This window comes from Ruditapes philippinarum, unplaced genomic scaffold, assembly GCF_026571515.1.
Source record: "Ruditapes philippinarum isolate M1 unplaced genomic scaffold, ASM2657151v2 ctg3575_1_1_1_1, whole genome shotgun sequence".
NCBI classification, from domain to species: Eukaryota; Metazoa; Mollusca; class Bivalvia; order Venerida; family Veneridae; genus Ruditapes; species Ruditapes philippinarum.
This window is the reverse complement of record NW_026861127.1, coordinates 14,136-25,820: the sequence shown is the minus strand read 5'-3', so window position 1 is coordinate 25,820 and position 11,685 is coordinate 14,136. Positions and strand designations below refer to the sequence as shown.

The 11,685-nt window shown below is 37.1% G+C and overlaps 1 protein-coding gene across 1 annotated transcript; it reads left to right on the top strand.

Moving 5' to 3' along the window:
• Window positions 1–8,389: 8,389 nt before the first annotated feature.
• Window positions 8,390–11,441, top strand: LOC132714607 (uncharacterized). Its single transcript, XM_060697501.1, has 2 exons — window positions 8,390–9,217; window positions 9,686–11,441. Exons 1-2 carry the CDS (start codon window positions 8,731–8,733, stop codon window positions 11,059–11,061), a joined length of 1,863 nt encoding a protein of 620 aa, XP_060553484.1. The 5' UTR covers window positions 8,390–8,730; the 3' UTR covers window positions 11,062–11,441.
• The last annotated feature ends 244 nt before the right edge of the window (window positions 11,442–11,685 follow it).

Below are 11,685 nucleotides of genomic sequence, written 5' to 3'. Positions count from 1 at the left end.
TTCAAGGTCATGAGACCTTGACCTTTGACCCATTGACACCAAAATCAATAGGGTTCATCTGCTGGTCATGAACAATCATCATACCAGGTTTTAAGTTCCTAGGCCTAAGCATTCTTTAGTTATTGATTGAAAACAGTTTTTCCCTATACGGTCAATGTGTCTTTGACCTTTGACCCATTGACCCCAAAATCAATAGGGGTCATCCGCTGGTCATGAACAATAAATATACTAAGTTTAAAGTTTCTTGGCGTAAGCGTTATTTAGTTATCAATCAGAAACTGTCTTTACCTTAGTAACAAAGTCTGTGTGACCTTGACCTTTGGCCCATTGACCCCAAAATCAATAGGGGTCATTTACTGGTCATGAACAATCGTCATACCATTTTTAGTTTGAAGTTCCTAGGCCTAAGCGTTCTTAAGTTATCACTTGGAAACCATTTTTACCTACAAGGTCAATTCAATGTGACATTGACCTTTGACCCCTTGGCCCCCAAATCAATAAGGGTCATTTACTGGTCATGAACAATCATCATACCAAGTTTGAAGTTCCTAGACCTAAGTGTTCTTTAGTTATCACTCGGAAACCTTTTGGTCTACGGAACGACAAATGCAAAGCAATATACCCCCCACTTCTTTGAAGGGGGGGGGGGGGGCATAATTAATGTGTTAAGCCATTGAAAATTATTAACAGAGCTACAGATAAGCAGGGTATCTGCGTAATAACCTAATAATTTTGACCAATTTACCCAATTTCAATAAAATCTTTGAGTAATAAAAATGCAAATCAAAGGCTTGTACCCAATTTGTTTCAATTCTGTAGCGTATTTCCAATATCTTGGACCCTTATTTGCCTGGCGAATTCAGCCAAACAAATCCGAAATAGCCTATTTCCTTTTCTGTACTTTCTTTTTCCATTGGTTTACAGAGAGATGCTGAGTAGACTGGTTATGCAAATATCAATTTTTTTTACAGACAAGAGCCATGTCAACATGACCATCCCCTGCTAAATGTGTTTGCTCATTGGAAGAATGTATATGTAGTAGAGCAGAATAATTCAATTTTAAGAGGTCTTTTGGTAATGAAAACTGATGGCTGAAGTGATTACAGATTTGAAACCTATATGAATACTGATGGTTGAAAATAACAAAGGGCAATAACTGAAAAACAAGCAAATTCATTGAATTTATATCCCCCGCCGAGTACTGGTTATTACTAGCGCAACAACTGAAGACATAAGCCTTTATTTATATATTTATCATGGCATAAACAGTAATATTCTTTGAACTTGATAAATATTCAGGGGAATAACAGAGCCATAACTCTGTGTTAAATAGTAATATCTGGAAATGCCAATGAGATGTATGCATACTGCATAACTAATCAAGGGCCATAAATCTGAGTTATAAGTGTCCGACAGGAACAAGGCCACTCATCCCATAAAGTTTCATTGAATTCCAGCCAGTTAAGTTACAGAGAAGTAGCACGGAAACAATTGTTGTATACTGCATAAGTTATCAAGGGAAATGATTATTGCTCTGGTTGTATACTGCATAAGTTATCAAGGGCCATAACTCTTAAGTTAAAATGTCTGACCCAAACAAGGCGATGATATGCCCATCTCCTCTTGGTATTGAAGGTTCCAATAAAGTTTCATTGAATTCCAGCCAGTAGTTGCAGAGAAGTAGCGCAGAAACGAATATTTTTCTATATGCATACTGCATAACTAATCAAGGGCCACAACTCTGAGTTAAAATGTCTGACCCCAACAAGGCAATGATATGCGGAATCTTCTCTTGGTATTGAAGGCGACCATAAAGTTTTGTTGAATTCCAGCCAGTAGTTGCAGAGAAGTAGCGCGGAAACCATTTTTGCTCTATATGCATACTGCATAACTAATCAAGGGCCATAACTCTGAGTTAAGGTGTCTGACCCAAACAAGGTAACGCTATGCGCCTCTCCTGTTGGTATTGAAGGCGACCATAAAGTTTTGTTGAATTCCAGCCAGTAGTTGCAGAGAAGTAGCATGAAAACGATTTTCTCTATGCATAACCATAACTAATCAAGGGCCATAACTCTTAGTTAAAGAGTCTGACCGGAACAAGGCGACAATATGCTCATCTCCTCTTGGTATTGAAGGTTCCCATAAAGTTTCGTTGAATTCCAGCCAGTAGTTCCAGAGAAGTAGCATGGAAACAATTTTTACTCTATATGCATACTGCATAACTAATCAAAGGCCATAACTCTGAGTTTAAAGTGTCGGACCGAAACAAGCTTACGATATGCACATCCCCTCTTGATATTGAAGGTTCCCATAAAGTTTCGTTGAATTCCAGCCAGTAGTTGCAGAGAAGTAGCGTGGAAACGATTTTTACTCTATATGCATATTGCATAACTAATCAAGGGCCATAACTCTGAGTTAAAGTGTTGGACCGGAACAAGCCGACATATGCACATCTCCTCTTGATATTGATGATTTCCATAAAGTTTCTTTGAATTTCAGCCATTAGTTGCAGAGAACTAGTCCGGAAATGAAATTCGGACGGACGGACGATTGGAAGGACGGACAATGCCAAAACTATATCACCCTCCCGATTCCATCCGCGGGGGATAATAATGCAGAGTAGGTTATCATTCTTGTGTGCTGCACTCCTCCTCATTAAAATCTATCCACCTATGAAGTTTCAAGTTGATACTGCAAATTCTTTTTGTGATAAGCTCCGGACAAAATAGTATGAAAAAGAACAAAGGGCTATAACTCAAAAATTATATAGGGAAGAGTTATCATTCTTGCACACAGCATTCCTCCTCAATAAGATCTATCCACCTATGACATTTCATGTTGACATCTCAAACACTTTCGAGTTATGCTCCACTCGGGTGAAAAATTAAGTATGAAAAATAACAAAGGGCCATAACTCAAAAATAGAAAGGCAGGGTTGTCATTAACATTTTTTGCAGAAGGTTTGTTTTGAACTTGAGGCGGTCATTTCTGTCTTTATCATGCTTAACAAAGAGTGTTTTCTTAATTTTGAAGCGGCCCATAATGCATTTGAGACAGGCATTTTGGCATCCTGCCGCCCTGGAAAGGTAGAGTTATCATTCTTGTGCACTGCACACCTCCTGAGTGTGAACTATGCACCTATGAAGTTTCATATTGATGTCTCAAAGGCCTTTTGAGTTATGCTCTTGACAAAAATTAATTTTGAAAAATAACCAAGGGCAATAACTCAAAAATTATGCAGGGTAGAGTTATCATTCTTACAAGTGCACTGCACTCCTCCTAAATGTGGTCTATCCACCTATGAAGTTTCTAGTTGATACCTCAAATACTTTTTGAGATATGACAGATTCCATTTAAAACTTGTGAAAACGTCATTTTGTCCGTCAATTTTTTTTAGCTTAAAAATTTAAACGACCTTGTAATGTATCTTCATTTACTAGGCCTAGTGAATTAGAATATTGAAAATAGTTCTTAAAAAAAAATTGTTTAAATTCCATAAATCTGACATTTTGAGGGAAAAAACTGCAAATGTATAGCACATAGGGGTGTAACAATACGGAAAAAACCGTATTGCAATATATTGCCATTTTGCCGAAGCGTATTGCAATATATTGCAATACGTATTGTCGTGTATATGTTTTGATGTAAAGATGGAGTAACATTATATATTATTATTATACATTGTATGTATATGTTTTTACTAGAAACTTAATAAAAATGTAAGGAATAAATAGAAAGTAAAGTGTCACACAATTTGATAAACAAAACTAGTCCCGTGTGACCTTTCACATTTGGGCCGCCTATGTAAATTATGCGGCCGCTAATTGATTATTAAGTGTACTAGTTGTCGGATACTTTTACCTTACGTTGGCGCCAATAAAATTCGCCAATTAAAGATTTTATGTGAAATTTGTACAAATATAGAGGGCAATTAATTGAAAATTATGATTTTTATAAAATACCGGTTTTCCAAAAATCATACCGCGGTACGAAATTTATTTTTTCATATTGCAATATATCGGTATACCGGTAAACCGTTACACCCTTAATAGCACATCCGTTGTCACTTTGACACAATTTATGTCCCGGCGTTTACACCATGTTAATTACCTGGTATATTTTTTCAATTCAAAGACCAAAATCCAAGGTAAGTACGGTTTATTATTGATATAAATACTTTTCAATAATAAACAAGAGGGCCATGATGGCCCTGAATTGCTCACCTGACACAACCAAATCCAAGCAATGTCTTAAACAAGCATCATGGCCAAGTTTGATGACAACTGAGTCAAAACATGTGACCTCTAGTGTGTTATAAAGATTTTTCCACATTTGGGCAATGTGACCTAATTTTTGACCGGACACAACCCATATTCAAACTTGACCTAGAAATCATCAAAACAACCTTCCTAACCAATTTCCAGGAAATTTGGATCAAAACTGCAGCCACTAGAGTGTTAAAAAGATTTTTCTATTTTAAGCTCCTGTGACCTTGTTTTTGACCGGACATGACCAATCTTAGCACTTGACCCAGAAATCATCAAAACAACCTTCCTGACAAATTTCCAGAATATTTGAATCAATACTGCAGCCACTTGAGTGTTTACAAGCTTTTTCTATTTTTAGCTCCTGTGACCTAGTTTTTGACAGAAGATAACCCATCTTCAAACTTGACCTAGAAATCATCAAAACAACCTTCCTGACAAATTTCCAGAATATTTGGATGAAAACTGCAGCCCCTAATCTGTTAACAAGCTTTTCTATTTTTAGCTACTGTGACCTAGTTTTTGACCGGAGATGACCCATTTCAAACTTAACTTAGATATCGTCAAAACAACCTTCTTGACAAATTGCCGGAATATTTAGACGAAAACTACAGCCACTAGAGTGTTCACAAGCTTTTTCTATTTTTAGCTCCTGTGACCTAGTTTTTGACCCAAGATAACCCATCTTCGAACTCGATATGTCTTTCATTGAGACAAACATTCTGACAAAGTTTGATGATGATCCAATCAAAACTGTGACTGCTAGACTGTTAACAACCCAATTGTTAGAGTGTTAACAAGCTTTTTCTATTTTTAGCTCCTGTGACCTAGATTTTGCCCGAGATAACCCATCTTCGAACTCGATCTGTATTTCATTGAGACAAACATTCTGACAAAGTTTGATGATGATCCAATCAAAACTGTGACTGCTAGACTGTTAACAACCCAATTGTTGACGACGCACGACGACAGCTCGGACATGGCCCCATCACTATACCTCACCTTGACCACAGATGAGCTAAAAATAACATCTCCTGCTGTTTAGTTTGATTAATGAAAGAAATTTTATGGATTTCATTTTTGGTACGTATCGTACTGCACATCTGTCAATCGAGTGACGTTTGCAAAATGTGAAGAAACTCAAGCTTGTAAGCACAAATGTTTAATGAGGCTATCTTAGTTAGATAGATACAACTAGTCCTTGTTAAAAAATGCCACCATCGATAGTTTTTGTACGACTTTCGTACGAATTTCTAAAAAAATAATTTGCGAACATAATTTCCGTCAATTTTTTTTAGTGACGTTCGACCTATCGCGCACTGTCTTAGAGGGTTACTTTCCGTTGATTCATTCTGATTGGGTTCATTGAGGTAAACACCGAAGTAAACCGAATGCTTAAAAATGGCGGGCGGGTAGAAACTGAAATATTTAGGTTGGTATTTTGAAGTTTAATCGTGTCTGTCAACTTTATTTTATGTTCGCAACTAATGACGTTCTCCAAAGATGTTGTGTTCTATCGATTCCAGTCATTTTGTGGCACTGACATTTTGTATTTGAGGTCAGAAATGCATTTGATTCCCGGGCAACAGATGATCGCTTAGATAGGTTCTGTTAATTTTGAAAAACAGCCATGCGCATGAATGAACGTCATAATCATGACAGACAAAGGAGGCGAACGTCATTTCTTTTGAAGTTGCTAAAGTCATTTTGACAGACAAAATCAAATAAACTTGTTTAATCTTGTAGATAGGGCCACTTATTTTATGATTTGAAAGTTTTAGCGTTTTGCTTAACACCAGAGTTAATTTTGAAACTTATTAACCCATTGTACAAACAATTGTTACCATTAATGTTGTGAACGTCAGCTTTTGACAGCTTTTAAGTTCTGAATGTCATCCTTTTGATTTACCTTCTTGTTTAACGTCTACACTACTTGAGGTCGTCAACAAAATCTCCTATCCAGGCACGTGTCCTGTTAAAGGCGGCAAAAAACTTAGAACTGTGTTTTCACAAACTAACTTAGAATTGTGTTTTCAGCATATTTATTTGAACAAACTTGGTAGACATTCACTAGAAGATGTTTCATGCCAAATATCTAAGCTCTAGCTCTTTGGGTTCTTTAAAAGAAGATTTTTTAAGTTTTTACTTTATGCATATAGGGAAAATCAATGACCCCCTGGGGCGGGGCCAATTTTGACCCCAGGGCTTTTATTTGAACAAACTTGGTAGACATTCACTAGAAGATGTTTCATGCCAAATATCTAAGCTCTAGCTCTTACAGTTCTTTAAAGGAAGATTTTTTAAGTGTTTCCTATATGCATATAGGAAAATCAATGACCCCCCGGGGCGGGGCCAATTTTGACCCCAGGGCTTTTATTTGAACAAACTTGGTAGACACTCACTAGAAGATGTTCCATGCCAAAAATCTTAGCTCTAGCTCTTACAGTTCTTTAAAAGAAGATCTTTTAAGTTTTTACTATATGCATATAGGGAAAATCAATGACCCCCCGGGGGCGGGGCCAATTTTGACCCCAGGGCTTTTATTTGAACAAACTTGGTAGACACTCATTAGAAGATGTTTCATGCCAAATATCTAAGCTCTAGCTCTTAGGGTTGTTTAAAAGAAGATATTTAAAGATTTTTCTTTCGGTTGCCATGGCAACCAGAGTTCTGCATGGAATTAAATTCTTTGAACAATTTTTAAAGGTGACCACCAAAGGAACATTCCTGTGAAGTTTGGATGAAATTGGCTCAGTGGTTTATGAGGAGATGTCATTTAAAGCAAAAGTTTACGGACGGACGACGGACGGACGGACGCCGGACGAAAAGGGGCCAATTTGGACCCCAGGGGTTTTATTTGAACAAACTTGGTAGACATTCACTAGAAGATGTTTCATGCCAAATATATAAGCTTTAGCTCTTACAGTTCTTTAAAAGAAGATTTTTTAAGTTTTTACTATATGCATATAGGGAAAATCAATGACCCCCTGGGGCGGGGCCAATTTTGACCCCAGGGCTTTTATTTGAACAAACCTGGTAGACATTTACTAGAAGATGTTTTATGCCAAATATCTAAGCTCTAGCTCTTACAGTTCTTTAAAAGAAGATTTTTTAAGTTTAAACTATATGCATATAGGGAAAATCAATTACCCCCAGGGCGGGGCCAATTTTGACCCCAGGGCTTTTATTTGAACAAACTTGGTAGACATTCACTAGAAGATGTTTCATGCCAAATATCTAAGCTCTAGCTCTTTGGGTTCTTTAAAAGAAGATTTTTTTAAGTTTTTACTTTATGCATATAGGAAAATCAATGACCCCTGGGACGGGCCAATTTTGACCCCAGGGCTTTTATTTGAACAAACTTGGTAGACATTCACTAGAAGATGTTTCATGCCAAATATCTAAGCTCTAGCTCTTACAGTTCTTTAAAGGAAGATTTTTTAAGTGTTTACTATATGCATATAGGGAAAATCAATGACCCCCCGGGCGGGGCCATTTTGACCCCAGGGCTTTTATTTGAACAAACTTGGTAGACACTCACTAGAAGATGTTCCATGCCAAAAATCTTAGCTCTAGCTCTTACAGTTCTTTAAAAGAAGATCTTTTAAGTTTTTACTATATGCATATAGGGAAAATCAATGACCCCCCGGGGGCGGGGCAATTTTGACCCCAGGGCTTTTATTTGAACAAACTTGGTAGACACTCATTAGAAGATGTTTCATGCCAAATATCTAAGCTCTAGCTCTTAGGGTTGTTTAAAAAGAAGATATTTAAAGATTTTTCTTTCGGTTGCCATGGCAACCAGAGTTCTGCATGGAATTAAATTCTTTGAACAATTTTTAAAGGTGACCACCAAAGGAACATTCCTGTGAAGTTTGGATGAAATTGGCTCAGTGGTTTATGAGGAGATGTCATTTAAAGCAAAAGTTTACGGACGGACGACGGACGGACGACGGACGGACGGACGCCGGACGAAAAGCGATCACAAAAGCTCACCCTGTCACTTTGTGACAGGTGAGCTAAAAAGGAAATGAGCAATCTAAAGCCAAAAAAGCACATCAAAATGAGATGCAGACGCAGACAAAAAAGGTCGGTAAAATCTAGCATTGAATTTAGTACATTTCATAGAATATTAAACACTGAAATGGATCACAACACATGACAAAAATTCACTTAGCTGCGTCATATGAAAATGTAATCTAGACATATAGAACGGATTAAAAGATCGCCGAATTGCCTTTAATGATTTGATAAAATTTGGAACATCCACAAATGGGTCTATGGTGGGCATCAAGATCACTCTGTGATCTCTTATTTCAAATTGTTTGTGTCAATGAAATCTAGGTCAATTTCGAAACTGGATCATACTTGGTCACTAGTACAAATCTTTCGAAACCATTATTAACACATGTTTAGCAATGTAAGTATTTATAAATAGCTCTTGTTTAAACTTATTCACAGGTATATGGAGAGAAAGAAAGAACAAGGGATAAGCATCCAAAGTTCAACACCTAGTACAAAGGCTAAACCTCAAACTAGGAACATTATTGAAACAAGAAGGGAGTACAATAGACAAAAGAAAAGAAAAGAAAGACAGGAAATGTCGTGGCAAAAAAAGATGTGGATTAGAAAGAAGGACAGAGAAAGAAAAAAGATAAATAGAAAAGAAGCAGCGAAACTAAAGGAAATTTTATCAACATCAACAGGAAGTCCGTTTGCGTCTAAAAAAACAGAGTACAATATAACATCAAAAGTAAGGAAAAGTATACCTAAATCACCAACAAAATTTGCGAAAGTTGTGGATAATTTGCTGTCCAAAGCATCACCAAGGAAAGTCGAAGCTCTAAAACAGCTGAAAATTTCAAAGTCAACTACAAGTGTGCAATATGCCAGAAAGGTACTAGCTATTAAACAGACTGATGTTGAAAAGTTCGAAGGCTTCTTCTGTCATTGTCGCTGAGCATTTAGTAAAAAAATATAGAGCAGGACATATCGCACATAAAAAAGGTTCTATCATGAAAAGAAAATCTCACGTTGATAGAAATTCAATTCAGACAATTTTTCTTCGGGAAGATATTTCAAGAGTCTTGCCAGGGAAGAGATACACAACAAAGGATGGACCTGGGTATGCGATGCAAGTATCTCTAAAAGCAGCACATTCTAAATATCTAGCTGAAAATCCAACAAAACGTGTGAGCCTTGGCAAGTTCTCTGCATTGCGGACAAAGAATGTTCGTCTATTGAGTGTTTCTGATAGGGAATTTTGTTGTTGTGTTTATTGCGTCAATGTACTTTACAAAATGCTTTGCTTGAGTAGAGCTGTTGTTGACAAGGACAGGAAAAAAAACACGTGAAACTGATGTTCTAGATATTTTGCTCTGCCCAAAACATGATGGCCAAATAGAGTGGTTGTGACAAAGCAAGGCAACAAGCAGGCATGCTTGAAGGAGTTCTTAAGAGACCAGTTCAAGCAATTAGCTATTTCCAACACATTCACACAGCACATTGGCAAATTGCTCAGTTCAATCAAATCAAGAATCAACTTCCCACTTGTGACATTTTACAAGTCATGGACTTTGCAAAGAATAGAGAAATCAAATATCAAGATGAAATCAAGGGAGCATTCTATACAGCTGGCCAAATTACAATGCACCCAATCATCACATTTTACAAGGCAGACACTGGTTTAGTAAGAAATTCAAGTATAGTGATCTCAGAGGATAACGGCCATGATTATTATGCAGTTCAGCATTTTCAGGAGATAGTTGATATTGAACTTGAAGAGAAACTTGGAGGCTGCAAACCAAACAGGAAAGTCATCTTTAGCGATGGATGTAGCTGTCAGTATAAGTCCAAGGGACCGTTTGCTGAATTGGCAGATTCAAGTGATGTTATCAATCGAAATTACTATGGTTCTGAACACGGAAAAAGTGAATGTGACGCTGAAACCGGTGTTGTGAATCGGTGTATTGACAGAGCTATTGTAGCTAATCAGACGGTTATAAATGATGCAGAAGATCTGTACCAATACTGTAAGAAAAATTTAGAATCAGACTCGCCGTTTTCAAAAAGAACATTTCATTTAGTGAAATTAGGGGAAATAGACAGAGAGAGACCTGGTATAATGAAAGCACAGACTGTGCAGGACACTAGAAAAATCCACCAAGTATTGAATCTTCAAACCAGAAACACTTTCAAGGCTCGAAATCTGTCGTGTTTTTGCATAAAGTGTGAAGCTGGCAACCCTGATTGTTTGAATTCAAAGTATGTGAACTCGTATAAAGAGACGACCCTCGTAGAACAAACAAAGTCAAGTAAAACTCAAGCAGGTGATGAATCAAAGAAGTCCACATCAGAGAAACCAAAGGCAGGTAAAACAAGACAATCAGAAGAAAACCCAAAGCAAGGTAAAACAGTGAAACAATCAGAAGAAAAACCACAGACAGGTAAAACAAGACAATCAGAAGAAAAACCAAAGAAAGGTGAAACAGTGAAACAATCAGAAGAAAAACCACAGACAGGTAAAACAAGACAATCAGAAGAAAAACCAAAGAAAGGTAAAACAGTGAAACAATCAGACGAAAAACCACAGACAGGTAAAACAAGAGGACGATCAGAAACATCAAATGCAGAAAATGAACGTCAGCAGTATTTCAGTTCATTATTAACCATAATGGAACTATCAGGATCAGAAGGATTTGCAAAACTGAAAGAAGTAAGCTCAGCCCTTCATACTGAAACAAGATATGTTTGTAAAACATGTTTGCCCCCTATCGGCAGCCAATTAGTCATGTGATCAGGTTATTATGCATGACTTCTGACCCAGTGAACAAACAATTAATAAGGGTTATCTAGTATCTACTGGTCATGACTAGTCACAAGGTAATACTTATTATGACCCCATAGGTTGTGTGCAGCAATTTAAGTTATTTCAAATCTTACCAAATAATATATGCATAAATTTTATGAATCATGACAGCCAAGTTGTTATATTACATAAGACCTTCAAATGTGTATACCAAAAGCATTTTAGTTTAATATAAAAATATCAACCAAGACAACTTGAGTTGTTGAGTTATTGGTCAGAAACCGTCATTAAGTACAAGGTCAATGTGACCTTGACCTTGGAACCCTTGACCCCAAAATCAATAGGGGTCATCTGCTGGCAATGACCAATCATCATACAAAGTTTGAAGTTCCTTGGCCTAAGCGTTTTTAGTTAATTGATTGAAAACCGTTTTTACCTACAAGGTCAATGTGACCTTGACCTTTGACCCCTTGACCCCAAAATCAATAGTGGTCATCTGCTGGTCATGACCAATCACCATACCAAGTTTGAAGTTCCTAGGCCTACGGGTTCTTAAGTTATTGACCGGAAACCGTTTTTACCTACAAGGCCAATGTGACCTTGGCCTTTGAC

Coding starts and splice junctions, on each gene's coding strand:
- LOC132714607 (XM_060697501.1), top strand. CDS start 8,731: ATGGAGAGAAAGAAAGAACAAGGGATAAGCATCCAAAGTTCAACACCT. Junction 9,218..9,685: donor CGAAGGCTTCTTCTGTCATT/GTCGCTGAGCAT, acceptor GTTGTGACAAAG/CAAGGCAACAAGCAGGCATG.